General features: G+C 35.1%; 1 protein-coding gene and 3 non-coding genes across 5 annotated transcripts; all 4 read right to left on the bottom strand.

Annotated features, from left to right (window-relative positions):
• Positions 1-1,282: 1,282 nt before the first annotated feature.
• On the bottom strand, positions 1,283-6,535 carry LOC110605969. 2 transcript variants are annotated; one of them, XM_021744669.2, is made up of 12 exons: positions 5,893-6,535; positions 5,670-5,758; positions 5,101-5,208; positions 4,882-4,998; positions 4,334-4,589; positions 4,094-4,248; positions 3,657-4,018; positions 3,470-3,569; positions 3,250-3,309; positions 3,050-3,133; positions 2,841-2,957; positions 1,283-2,708 (listed from the first exon to the last, which is right to left on the bottom strand). In XM_021744669.2, exons 2-12 carry the CDS (start codon positions 5,727-5,729, stop codon positions 2,406-2,408), a joined length of 1,722 nt encoding a protein of 573 aa, XP_021600361.2. In that variant the 5' UTR covers positions 5,730-5,758; positions 5,893-6,535; the 3' UTR covers positions 1,283-2,405. The 2 variants fall into 2 exon arrangements, with proteins under 2 accessions (XP_021600361.2, XP_021600359.2); XM_021744667.2 differs by having other exon boundaries at positions 4,094-4,251; positions 5,893-6,518.
• A 6,134-nt stretch (positions 6,536-12,669) lies between these two features.
• On the bottom strand, positions 12,670-12,742 carry TRNAF-GAA. Its single transcript has one exon. It is a non-coding gene; the product is annotated as a tRNA-Phe (tRNA).
• Positions 12,743-12,821: 79 nt separating this feature from the next.
• TRNAF-GAA lies at positions 12,822-12,894 on the bottom strand. Its single transcript has one exon. It is a non-coding gene; the product is annotated as a tRNA-Phe (tRNA).
• Positions 12,895-12,975: 81 nt separating this feature from the next.
• On the bottom strand, positions 12,976-13,048 carry TRNAF-AAA. The gene has a single exon. It is a non-coding gene; the product is annotated as a tRNA-Phe (tRNA).
• Between the last annotated feature and the right edge of the window lie 1,688 nt (positions 13,049-14,736).

Raw genomic sequence — 14,736 nt, forward strand, 5'->3', positions numbered from 1 at the left:
GAAATCATTGGTAATGAAAAGTGAATTGGAAAATAGTCAAAGTTATTATTTCAACATTTGTTACCTTTTTCTAAAATACCTTTTTACAAAAATAAATCTAATATTTTTTTTAATTTAATCTAACTATTTAAATTTAAGCAAAAATGATAAATTTTTAAAAGTTTTATTTTGATTTTATTTGTAATAATGTTGTATATTTCCCTAACTAATTCTAAGTCATATCAGTTTTTAATATTTATTGGAAGAGTTGGAGAATATGAATCTATATATTATAAAAATTATTTAGTGGTGCTTTTGGTGATGGACAAATTAAATTATTCCATTATATTTAATTATTTATATGCACAGCACATGTGCTTAATTCTAAACAAGACTAAATCATACTTCTAGATTATGAGTTTTAAATATTTTATTTTATTTTATTTAGAAAATAAATTGGTAGACTGCGTCTAATGCAGCAATTAACTGGGGAATTTTTAAACCCTAAAATTAAATTATATTAAAATAGGTAGCTGGTTTGGTCCTGATCGAAGTTGAATTTGGTTAAACCAAATTGAAAATAATATGGAATAAAAGTTATAGCCTCTTTGTTTGATTTTAAAACAGACAATATTTTCTATTGTCTTTAAAATTAGTCCATTATACCTCTTTTTTCTATATATATGTCCAACTTTTTTATTCATTATTTTTTTCAAACTACAATGTATTTTTTAAAATTAAAAAATTAACTAATAAATTTTCATTTTATTTCATCATTACTGGGATATTATCAAAAGAAAAAACAAATATACATTGATGTGCATAGAAATGTTAAACATATATGATGGAACATCTTCTAGAGAGGAAATGAAAAACAAGCAAAGGAGGATTAAACAAATATGAAGATATGGATTGGGCGGCCACCGTGAAAGTGAATGAGTTTGTTGTACGTTAAGTGAGGAAATGGGAACACGTTTTGCTGAATTCTAATTTTTCAATTATAAAAATGTTTAACCTAATTAGATATCCATTGTATTTATTTTACTTCATTTTTCAATTCTTTTATTACTATCCAAAGAGCTAATAAAAAAAAGAGCTGATTAAGAGCTCAAGACTCTTCCAGTTGTATAAAGCTAGGTTATCGATTCTCAATATCTTTCATTGGGCTATCTAAGGCAACAGAGTTTAGGTTTTAGCCTACTCTAACTGGGCCAGTAACCCATCTTCCGTGAGTAGATTACCTCCGCCGCATAGCATTTGGTAAGGGAGAAAAAATCATAGAAAGAAAATAAAAAGTAAAAGATGAGATAATTCAGCCTTTTGTCTTAACCTCTGAATAAAAGTTGTAAATCATTGAGAATCAAATTTTTCAGCTTTTGCTATTTTTTTTCAAAGGTACAAATACAAGCCCCTATATAGGTAAATCATCACGAGCAAAGGATAATTGAAATCAGATCTGTGAACTGATATCCGACGGTGAAGATCGTAGCTGTATAAAAAATAGAGCTTAGCAAAGGTTGGGTAAAAGGAAGTACTGAAACCTTTATTCACCCTAATCCTTTTCATGGTCCCCTCACAATTGGAATAAAAACTTCACCATGCCCTTCGTACAACAAGCAAATACCAATATTTAACTTCACCTTTTTCTCACAATTGGTGAGTAATTGAATAGTGTAGTTTTATGGCATATGGGTTGTGATCCTTTCCTTTGGGAAAACACTTGCTCTGTGCTTCACATGGATGGCAGATGAATCCTTATCCAACAAAACGTTTGGACCACTGTGCTTCCCTCATTTAATTTTCTTTAGCATTGGACAAACTTTGTATCCATCAACTCATCCAAATGTGCCAGCTAATTACTTGCTTCCTCCCCTACTTCTCCACTTCAATCGCTACAGTAACCATTGCCTGCTCCTAATTGGAACTTGAGAACATACCCATTAGCAAACTCCATTGGGAGAAATAGAGTATCTCTTTAATGAATTAATCTGCCATTCCTTCTTTGTTTTCATTGTCAATGTAGATGGCAAACCAATTGCACCAAAGGGAGAGCAATAACAATGTCGTTTTATTGTTTCAGTACCAGAGTGAATCACAAGCAAGTCACTTTCCAAGTTCATTTTTCCCCACATCAATTGATCAACATACCAAATGTGCCACAAAGCAACATGTCAAGCAATCAACATACTGCTGATTTATACATTGATTGCGGAAAAAAAAAACGATTTTGATTTGTGGGAAAAAAGAATATTATGGGTTGGAGAGAATGAGGGATTTTTTTTTTTTTTTACAAGTACTTACAATAATATTGAATTATACATTTAGCTTTGCTATTATCCTATAGGATGTGTACAAAATCTGAATAAATGAGACACTAACTCTTCCAGAATCATGTGAAAAAAAAAAGGAGAAAAGGCAAATGAAATTCATTGTGTGTACAAAAGGTACCTAAAACTGAACTCATAAGGCATAATTTGGACAAACTGGGAATGAGGCTCCATTTTACCTCTATCAAGGCATTTAATTGCTTCCTTCCCTAGTTCACTTGGTAACTGAAGGCAGATCCAGTCCAGCAATGACTCCAAATCCTTTGCAAAATCAAGTAAATACCAATCCAACAACTTTGGGATTGCAAACTTCCTGGTGGAAATTCCAACTGCAGCTTGCAAATACTCCCTTTTCGCCACGTCCAGTTCATTCTCGACCTTAGATGCAGTGTACACTCTCACCTTCATTTGGCAATGTACATTAATCAGTAGAAGCAATGATGATAGAAACAAATTTCAATCACCCAGATAAACATAACTGGTATAGTACATAGATTAATAAATCACACCAGTGGAAATTATGCATGAACTTACAGCAGGGGAGGACCAGCTTCCGCATGAAAGTGCAAATGTGACTAAAGGTTCGGATAACTCCAATCCAAATTTGCTCCTCACTGTTATTTCATCATTTTTGGCTCCTTTTGATAAGGTCTGATGGTAAAACAAGAACAAGAGTTAAGCTCAGGAAGTCTTAATTACTTACAGAAGAAATTAGCAAACAAGTTGATACGTGCACCACTTACATATCTCGAGTGATAAGGCAGTCTGAGGATAAAATGTTCAATGGTTATTGCACTTAGCAAGTGTCCCCCAACGTTTATTGTTCCCTAAATATTAAGAAATGAAATCACAAAAATGTATAAGCAATGAATAATATTGAAGAATATTGCATTTCAATTTATTTGTAGGACAAATTCATAGCAAGTCAGATATATTTCAATACCTTTTGCATAAGTTCAACAATCATCTCAGGAGTTTCTGGTATTCCATGTTCTAGAAATGCCTGAACCAAGATAGCAAGGTAAGTAGTCCTTTCTATCAGCAATTGATGTTGGTGTAGAAAAAAATTACATAGTATTAATTGACAAATACAAATGAAGCTAACCATATGGAATTTGATAAATGAGAAGCCATTAAAAATTATACAAAGAGAGGCATCATACATTCATCATGCAGGAGTTGTATACGTTTATCCAGAAAGCAACCTTCTCCTGATGGGTAAGCTCCTGCAAGTCAACAGACTCAAGTTTCCCAAGAAGGAGTCTGAAAACACAGACCACGAATACAATTTGTGAATATCATGAAAAGAAGCCAAGAAGTCAATTAAATTTTTTGTATAAGAGAACTTACTTTAGCCTATGAAGTAGAAATAAAGAATTTGATGTTCGGTTTGGATTAATTGTGCCAGCATCTATAGCAAACAAATGCTTGTATGGACCAATATCTCTCTTCCAAAATTGTGAACATATACCATAAGGATCTCGATATTCAGTTTCGTCACCATTTCCTTCGGACACTAATGTAGACAAGAAAGGTAAATTCTCTGCAGTACGCCTGCTTTTTGTTGTGCTCATTCGTAAGAAAATGCTTGATAAACATTTCAATATGTCCTCAGAAATCTTGTTTGGGTTCTCATCTCCAGATAACCTTTCTTCTGTTGTGCTAACGTTTCTTGCTTCGGCATTTTCTCGAATGCTCCCTTTACATTCTATCTGGATAATTATACAACTCTTGTTAATTTACCATCACAAGTTTAATTAAATTTGTGATTATTACATGATAATCACCTGCAGCTTCTGAGGATTTAAATGCTTCTCAACTGGTTTATTGTCAAAGGGAGGTCTTTTTGCTGTACTTCTGCTAGCTTGAGCTTTAATAATTGAAGAACCTTTGTTCTGCTTCGTGGCATTAGTACATAACTGATTCTCTTTCCCTTGCCCATCTTCTAAAAAACAAAAACAAATGTATGTTAGTTTACAATTTCAACATTGGCAACAACCTGAATTTCATCGAGACCTGCCACTTACCAGAAAGAGATGGCAAATGCCGGATTGTGGATGTGGTGGATTCCCCTAAACTTTGAGCTATTGTCTTGACATAGTCTGGTTTAGAATTTTTAGTTGGGGACAAGTCATGCAAATCTGCAAAACTTTCCACATTTTTCTTGGAGCTTGAAATGTAGACAGCTTCTTGATATAAGTCTTGCCTAAAATGCACAACCTGTTCTTCAAGCCGAACAACCTCCTCTTCCAAAACAGCTACTTCTGCGAGAAGCTCTAGCGTCTAGAAGAATTAAAATCCAGGATCAAAATTTCTCTTCGAATAATGTGCATTTGCTGATTGAATTAATAATAATAATATCAACTGAAACTGGTGGGTCGCTCTGTTCCCCTGCTGCTCATTTGATTCTTCCGTTTTTTCTCAACTCTGATTAAGAAATTCCTACTATTTTGTCCTTGCATGTAGGGTGATGCGTTACCCTTAAAAATGATTTCTTTCCTTTTATTTTTCGTAGAAAAGGACAAGGAAGAAGTCAAAATCTAAGATAGAAATACAGGGAGTATGAATCACTTACAGCTGCAGGCAGATAAGGAGGAAGCCGAGGAAGAGCTCCCAAAGGTCTATTAAAAGCTCGCTTCAAAGCTCTGTGAACATTCTCTTCGTACCTGAGCTTCTTCTTTAATTTATCAACCTGAAATAATTACATTTTGAACACTTCAATTTTCCAAAAGACGATGCAGAAGGGTATGCATGAATATTGAATTGAGAAAAAAAAAATAAAAATGGATTATACATCTTGCTGCAATGCTATTTTCCGCTCACTGCTTGAGGCTCGTCGATTTTTTTGGGCTGTTTTTGTGGCATCTCTCTGCTTGCTCTTCTGTAGCTTTTCGACCTTCCCCTTCACGGCAACAGAGATTGATAAGTGCAAAGCAATAATGAGAAGAACAATTTGCTTACTGAATCAATTAAATTAAAAATCCTGTCCAAAGAAGAGTGAAGAATAGAGGAAAAAACAGAAATCAAAAGAAATGTTTTTCATAAAAATCATAATTATGCAGAGAAAATTTGGTGACTGCAGGAGATCGGAATGTCCAAAAGAAATCTACATTAAAAATCAAGGGAGATTAGCATTTCTTTTCTAGTAATTTTACAGATTTAACTGAAAACGCCGTTCGTATTTTCCTCATACGGCCACTTTATCGGGATTCCAGCGACTTTCAGCTTCGGAATCCTCGTAATTGAATTCATGAATTGGATAGAGAATGCAGAGTTAAAAAAACTGTTCTTTCAAAACAGAAAAGAACATTAAAAGATCAAACATCACTGTTTAAAATGGATTATTCTGATAAACTAGCTTACTTTATCAGACTTCACTGGACCTTTCATGGTCTGCAGCCTTGTTCCGGCTCTCGTGTTCATCTTTCACTATATTTCACTCCCCTCTAAATCTGCGAGTCGCATCAAAAACCCAATTCAAATAACTTGGTTAAAAACCAAAGAACCGAAAAGAAACAAAATTGGAGAACACAACTCCATTATTGAATAGCATTTAAGAAGCAGATAACTAGATTCATATCTATACCTTTTAACGGAAAGTTCATTCCCTTGAGAAACCCAATAAAATTCAATGCTCAACAATCAAGAATAACAACAAGGGTCACTTTTAATCTCTGCATTCCTCCATCATCATAAGTAAATTCAACAACACACAGATGTAAAACACCAAGGAAATTCAATGCTCTTAATGTTTATATGTACATATGTACCCAACCCGACACTCAATATAGAGAGATGACGAGAGGGAGAGGTAGTGAGTGAGATTTCACTGCTGTATCCGTTTGTTAATTGTTTATGCAAAGCTGGAAGATTATATAATGGCGTGGCAGAGAGAGAGAGAGAGAGAGAGATGGGCAATGTGGGCACTGGGTGGTGAAAGGTGAAATCTCAAAGACTTGAACAGGTTGGCTGCCAGGGAAAAGGCAAAATGGGCATCTCATCTGGGTGCAATATGTCGCCGTACGCAAGCTCCTATTGCATACACGCTCCGTGGTCTCTCAATCAAAAGATAACGTGCGGCTGCCATTTAAAAAATTCTTTGATTGCCTTTTTAGAATCATTCCGGAAATGCCCCTGCATCATTACCTGAAAGACCACAATGTCCACATGATATTCTTTTTTCTGATACAGCAAATGTCGATCCATATTTGTGAATAAGGTTAAGAGGGTTTGACTATGGAAGTGAAAGAGTGGCATCAGTTGGGACCAGAATTTGATTGGTCAAGCTTGGAATTTGGTTGTAAACTAATGGGTTTAAAGATACGGGCGGGTGAGTGATTATGGGATGCTATTACAAGGCAAAAGCTGCTTCAGTCACATGTTTGCCAACTAAACAATTTTTTGGTGTTGGGAAAATTTTTAGCATTTAAAAGGAGCTCCAACTCCAACCCTTACAGCCATTTCTCATTTAATATACATCCTTCTTGTTGTATTACATTGTTCTTTCTGCTTAATGTTTGCAATGAGAATATCCATTTTTTTTTATTACCATTAGTTTTAACTGAACTTAAATTCGAAAATTTTCAGTTTCAAGGACGAATTCAATGTTAATAAATTCATAAAATTATTATGATTTTTTTATTTGTTAAAAAAAATCAATTAATAAATAGCAAAAATTGGTGTCACAAATGTGGAACTGTATTTAAATTGGTGGGGAGGAAACAAAGGTAAAGCTCAAGTATGGAATCTAAGAATTATGTAAACCCCACGTCTTATGTAATGTTTGGCGTTGGTGTTAAGCTAGTTTCTCTTATCCACTCCCAAAAATCTCTTTTTCTTTTTTGTTTTTCAAGCTAATGATATGGGAATGAAAAAAGACGTGTTTGTTATTTTTTTCATCAAATAATGAAAATAATGAGATTTGGAATTTAAATTTTATTTAAATGAAGAAAATATTACGCATTTTTGAAGTACATAGTTTACTAATTATTAAATTTCTATTGAATAAAAAAATTTAACGGTTTAAAAATGAATAATGATGTGAACACATGGAAGGAGGGTGAGGGTGAGGGTCTGGGCGTGGATAGTTGTGGGTGGAGAGAGATATCATGAAGGGATGTGGGTTTAAAGTAAAAAAATGAAATGAAACGGACTGACCACCCACAATCACGTGACGAGTGAGTGGCGACTACTACTACTACAACGTATTAAATAATACCTTTATGTTTAAATCAATCTTTAATTATTAGGTGTTTATGATTTGTCCACTATATAATTACGTCTTAATTTAATTCTCATTTAATACTAATTGCTATTATTCTGAAGGTGATATGACCTACAAATCAAATAAGCTAGATTTGGACAATTATGGCAACATTAAGCTGACGGAATTGAAAACGTACTTGTTTATATTTGATTATTATGATTTGATCAGATATATTAGCTCAGCAGGTTTCCATTTATTTCAGAATTAAAATTTTTAAATTTTCAAGAATTATCATAAATTTCTCCATTTATGTCAGAGACAAAAGGTTTCTTGCAAGCGTCCAAGCGAGCTGTTCAGCAGCAGGCAGGTAAAATGTCAATTTTCTAATTCAATTAATAGAATCAGAATCTCAATTTTCTTGAATTTGGTAGTAATTTAATTTTTGCGTATAAGAAATATATATGTAGTAATTTAATAAAAGTAACAATGTTTAGTATTTAATTAAAATCCAAAATATATGAATATGATAAAAGATATTCTGATAAGTAGAAATGAATTTTGTGTTGTGTACTGAATTAGCACAAAGAATTATTATTTGGGGAAGTTTCGTTGTTATTGAAGGACAAATAATAAATGCTTCCAGTCTACATCCACTCAACGCCTTAGGCTTTGATAGGACAATGGAATGTAGAAAAGTTAGGTTAGTATTAATATAAGGAGATTATCTGACAAGGAGATTTAATTTTTAAGGGAATGAGAAATCGTTTGCCTACTGAAAGAAACTACACAATCAGCTTAATCATAGAGTAGTGAAGTGAGATGAATCCTGGCCTTGTGCCCTGTGGATGACAGCCATGGAAGTTGAACAAGTCTTTGCCATCTTTTGGACGAGCCTGCCACCATTTTCATTACCAAACAAGACATTTGGTCCTACAAAAGTACAGACATTTCTCTCCCACATTTATTCTTTTCATCGCATTATGCTCTCTACCATCAATCTTTTAATCCACTTTCATTCATAAGATAATACTGATAATTTACGAACAATATTCGTTTGATCTGATTTCTTTCTTTTAAATGATTCTTTTATGTACATAGCATACTTGGCTTGGAATAAGTCATGTGCATGCGCATGGAAGAAAAGATCGATGGTGACTGCTGATGAATGATTCTCCACTCTGAAAAGAGAAATTTTGTTAGGTCTTTAATGAGAGAGACCTGAGACCTGAGACCTGAGACCAGCAGGGATTCGAATGATGATGGCTCATTTACTAATCGCCCATCCACCAGAAAACTTGCTTCATATCAGAGCTGAAAACGGGGTGGTTTCCACTTTTCATTTGTTGATTGGTGTGGCCTTAGGAGTAATAACAATTTGATTAACTAGCCTCTCTGATGATGGGAGAGCCATAAGGACTATACCCCACAAGTCATCCCTTCATTTCTTTGCTGAAAGACACAACCTGGCTAGCTACTCATCGACATATATGCAGGTCTTTCTATATATATATATATATATATATGAATAAAGTGAAGGCTATATAGATGAACAATGGCTTTTGAAAGCTTTTTAGTATGGGGACTTGGATGATGAGTTGGAGTTGATGGCCATGCCACCACAACTGCAGAATGATTGTACTGCTGCTTTAATCTTTTACTAAAAGCTTGTCTGTTGCTCCCATATGATTTTTCTCTTTTTCCTGACCCCTCGTTTCAGCCCACAATTCATATAATATAATTAAGTATATATACAATATCATTCTTCATAAATCTTGAAAATTTTCATTGCCTCCCATCAATAGATTCCAGAAAAAAAAATATTTTTAAATTTTGAAAATGGTTGATTTCTTAGGAATGGTGGCAGTGGCAGGACAATATAATCTTGAATGCACATGGAATTAAATCAGATCTTGCAAATTTGAAATTAAAAAACAGTTGCAGAGATGATCAAGTATTTCAAAATTTGTTGGGTCAAGTTGAGAAAGATTTGGGTCTGTGTTGGTCCAGTTCTTTGATTTCAGGTGTCCCCTGTCATATGACAATAAAATTAATGCATCAAATGGAATAATTAGAATTCAGGCAGTTAAAAAGGACTACAAACTGGCACCCAATTCTCAAACAGGGGACACTACAATCATTCACCATATTAACCCCAATGCTACTCACTATTAATTAATAGCTTATTTATCTAAATATAAAAAATATATATATATATATATAAAAGTAATAAAAAAATGGGCAAATAACTTTTAGATTTTTTTTGGCATTAAGCCTTATTTTAGTACATAATACTGTATTGAAAAATTCTACGACATATGGATTACGTAATTCCAATGCAAATAATGATGGGATGAAGCCATGGAGGTCAAAGGACATTGGTCCTACTGTGTTTGGAAGCTGGTGGCTCAGTGCATGGGTTTCTGGTGCCACTACTTTTATCTGGGGCGTGAAGCCAAACTAGAACATGTAAAGTAGAGGCACTTGGTGGGCTGGTGACAATCTGATCAAAGGCCAAAAAAAGTCTTATCTTTTTATCCTCAAAAACTGAAAGGTGAAGATTAAAGGCCACTTTAGCATTTGGTGGACCTGCATGCATGGGGCTATTGAAATGAATGGGTTAGTTAGTAATTCATTTGAAAAGAAATCATCAGACACCATTAATCTCCATTATTGAAAAATATAAAGCTTAATCATAGTTCCTTAATGTAAATGTAATTCGAGGTGTAATCAAGAATTTGGTATTATTTATTTCCATTAGGCCCTAGTTAGCTCACACTGAGATTTTCTAAACTGGGATTGCCAGCTGGCCTTTCTGGGGCACAATCTTCTTATAGGGTTTGTCCTGTAATCACTAGACAGGATATCTACGACCAAACATAGCAGCTTCCATTTTTACATTACATTAATTAAAAATAGTTAAGTGGGTATTAATTATGATACCTGGTGCTAGATCTTAAAAAAAAAAAAAAAAGTAAATAGGTGAATGAATCCCATCTTAATTGCTTATTGTTAAAGAGAGCAGATGGTCCAGGAAAGAATAAAAAAGAATTGAGAAGATGCTAAACCAAAATAAAATATAAATAAAAAAGTAAATTAGAGATCCAGTACTGGTCCTGATTCCATACCATAGCCTAATAAGAATTCACACTTAAATAGAGAAAAAGGGTCTGAAAATTAATGGGTGAAGACAAAAAAAGAGGCAAAAGCACAGACAAAATCCTATAGGATGGATAGTGTGTGTATACAGCAGTGGTGTCGGCTGCTCTCTTGATTTAGGTTTGGCAAGCAGTATTTCTTCAGGATTTGATGGGTAACTTCCTAGTTTTTCACCCTTTCCTACTCGAAACCCTAAGTTTAAAGATCTCAAGTCCCAAAAACATATAAGAGATGTATGCATTAGTTTGGATTTTAGATTGAATTTGAGTTTGACGAATCATGCTAGACAATCAAATGATTATATCTTAGATTGTCTAAACTAAAGAAAGCCTCTGATTCAAGTAATTTTCTTTTCTTTTCTTTTCTTTTTTGCTATAACCAACTAGGACTGGGATGATGTAAGAAGAAAATTATTGATGTTATAGTAATGTGTGCATGGTTTCTTGAGTACGACAAAGAATTGAGCATGGGAGGACCAGCTCAACAAAGCCTCCCTAATCTTTATAACATCTCTCAGTTCAATTATTTACTTTCTCGTCCATATTTAGTTTCTTCTTTTTTCAATAAAAAAGCAATTTTATTAAAAAATCAGAAAAACTTAGTATGATAAATCCATATCAAACCCGATAATCAATAAATCCCAATTTACATATAACATTAATTTACATCGAATTTTCAAAAGTTAATTTGATGATTAGCTATTGGAATTGATATTTTAACCTTTTTACTTCCCAGTCTTCCACTGTTAGTAGATGCGTGATGGTTAATATTCAAACGTTAACTGCTGATTGCCCACCACGATTGCTGTATCAAACATGCCATAAATATGTGGAACTCAATTATTAATTCCCAATTTGAAACCAGCTTATCCACTTGGATGAGATTGAAGTGGTCACCAGTCGAGCTGGTTTTGCAAGATCCCTCATGTTTTATGTCAAGAAAACACGAACTCGGTTGGAATACTTAAACACATAAAAAAAAAAAGTGTAACGAAAATCTTGTTTACTGTCAGAACAACGCACAGAAGTAGGGCAAGAAATGCATGATAATGTCTGTGTAGACAACATTTGCACATTGCAAATGTTTAAAGTATTCTATAGATTAATAATAATTAGACAAATGATGAGAAATCTGCAGCACGTGTACAATAATAAAGTTGCTGAGGAAAAGAAGAAAGCAAGAGGGAAAAGGAAAAGTATGTCCTGTATACATCTAAAGTGGAGAGAAAAGAAAAAAAAAAAAGAATACTGATCACACAGAAATCCGTGGAGACAAGAGAAATCCAGAGTAATCGTCTGAAGGAAGAGCTTTAATTTCATCTTTTGCTAAACTTGGTTCTTACCTGACACGTATATAAAAGCTACATTCATGTACGTCTGAAAAAACTGCAATACCTGTATAGTTAAAAAAAGATGTTTGTCCAAAAAAAGAAAGGCTATACCTTCAAAATTCACTAAAAAATATCTAATTTGTCCATTTTTCCCGTGAACATTAGGTCTTTAAGTTTTACTTTTCTAAATTATAACAACATAAAAATAAATATTCAATCATACTAAAATTATCAAATGTTGTGTTATACATATGAGACAACATCCAACAGGAGACCCATTACAAGATTCCTACTTGGGCCTCGAATTGATCCATAATGTCCATATCTTAGCTCACGTAGGCTGAAATAGTTCCCCGTCCGTCTCAACATTGAAGTCACAGATCCATAAAATTCAGGCCCATCACAGCTTCCCAGGTAGCTCCCTTGAGGGGCCTAGATCTACAAGGTTCAATTGAGTCCATGCATCACTATAAAATCAGGCCCAGATCAGTACAGCAAAATAGGAGAAACGAACGAATTTTTGCGGCGAGGACGGATCGAACACGTGACCTTCAGATCTTCAGTCTGACGCTCTCCAAACTGAGCTATCCCCGCTCGGTTCAACTGAGCCCATGCATTGCTCTAACATAGGCCAGATAAGTCCAGCAAAATAGGAAAAAGCTAGAATTTTATGCGGTGAGCGTGGATCGAACACGCGACCTTCAGATCTTCAGTCTGACGCTCTCCCAACTGAGCTATCCCCGCTCGGCTCAATTGAGCCCATGCGTCCTCTAACCTGGTCCAGATCAGTCTGCAGCAAAAAAGGAAAAAGCTAGAATTTTTTTGCGGTGAGCGTGGATCGAACACACGACCTTCAGATCTTCAGTCTGACGCTCTCCCAACTGAGCTATCCCCGCTTGGCTCTGCTCAATTGAGCCCATGCATGACTCAAAAGTGTCGAGATCAGTCTAGCAAAATAGGGAAAACGAAGGAATTTATGCGGTGAGCGTGGATCGAACACGCGACCTTCAGATCTTCAGTCTGACGCTCTCCCAACTGAGCTATCCCCGCACATTGAGTTAGGAATCTACTACAGTAAACCCGCGCACTGTCTTTGATCAGTTCTCGGGCAATTCGACTGTGTTGATATACAAGGGGGGTAAAATTTGCCGGAACAACCTGCCGCTAAAGAGAGTATCTGCTTCGATCAGTGCTCATTCCATCTGACTACCCATCCTAATACAATGGGATTCATGATTTATTATTGTGTTGGGTCACCACAAAAATCTTCTTCTAAGCCTCTTGTATTGTGGCTTAATGGAGCTGTCGCCCCACTTTGTTAACGGTATTGTGGCTTTGACGAGCAGGGCTTAGCTGCTCTTCTCTTGGTAATGGAGTAATGACGGAAATAGCGTTCTTCTCTTCACTTTTGTAACAGCGGCGAATACTCCGAGGAGCTTAGGGGCTAATTTGTTTGGGCTATTTTCAGATGCCAATATTATCCGCTGTTGGGGTTGGATTTTCATATTCGAACACATCTGACTATTAATCAAGCGGAGATAATGCAAGTGCCCAGGTATTCTTATACATTATTAGTTAACTGGTTAGAGTTCGTGTAGGCCATTTTGTACCCCGGTGCCCAGCTTGCTCAAGCAATCCTTCACACCAAGAAGCAAGCCAACGAAGCCACAATCAGCTCAACGAAATTGCGGTAAGTTTTGTTCTTCATAGTGGAAATTTGAAGTTCATGTACCCATATCAACCTTAGTTAATTTGAGGAGATTCGTGATATTTTTAGATAGGCATTGCATATATCAACCTTAAACGACTGTGGACACATGTTCTGATAACTGAAAAAATGTAGTATGTAATTTCATCATACCGTAACTTCTCTTTTGTGAATACTTCTGATTCCTGCTGGGAACTTTTTAACCAACCGGCGGATATCATCGGTGACCTTTATCTCTATGACATGTTGACATCGTCTCTGTTGCTTTACATGTATGAAAGCTACCCAACTAAAATAATTTCCACTAATGGAAATTTAAGAACAGGTCTTTAACTTATCCCTGCTCCGAAAACTGCCTACTCCTACATTCCACCAAGTACAAAAGGCTCTAAATGCAAATGCTACTGTTACTCGTTATCCATGGGAAGCTTGCAGGTGCTACCTCAAATTATGTACCTGCTATAATAAAATTTTGAGGTTTTATCTAGCTATTTGTGTCTAATATTTGCTAACCTTGGCTTTATTATTTGGGGTTCTCCATATGTTCTAAAACAGTGAAAAAAAGGCCTTAGAAAGATTAAGCAGTAACAGCCTTGCCAATCATTTAAGGGTTGATGAACATGGGAGAGTGTGGATATGCATGTTATGAATTTAGTTTACAAGCTTATCCTCATTATATGCACATATGTTTCAAACGAAGGTAAAACTTTGCCAACTTACTTTGTATTTAAAAAAAAAAGGTTGGAGGGATTTATATTGTTCAACAACAGAAGACTTCTTGCTCTTCTCATCCTACTGTTCAATAACAGTTTATGTTGGCACAGAGTATGAATATTTTATATTACCTGCAGTGTTTTGTACCTCATATGGGCTGCTCTAAATGGTAGTTTATCTAACGCCGGTTAGAATATGAGATCTTAGAGGATTAAAAGCCTAGCATGGCGAGATATTTGAAGGGCTTGAAGCCTTCGAAAAAACCTTTTCTGTCAAGATACCTTTCGTTGAAGTTGCGTTTGGTACGCTTTCCATT

This window comes from Manihot esculenta, chromosome 18 (genome assembly GCF_001659605.2).
Source record: "Manihot esculenta cultivar AM560-2 chromosome 18, M.esculenta_v8, whole genome shotgun sequence".
In the NCBI taxonomy this organism is placed as follows: Eukaryota; Viridiplantae; Streptophyta; class Magnoliopsida; order Malpighiales; family Euphorbiaceae; genus Manihot; species Manihot esculenta.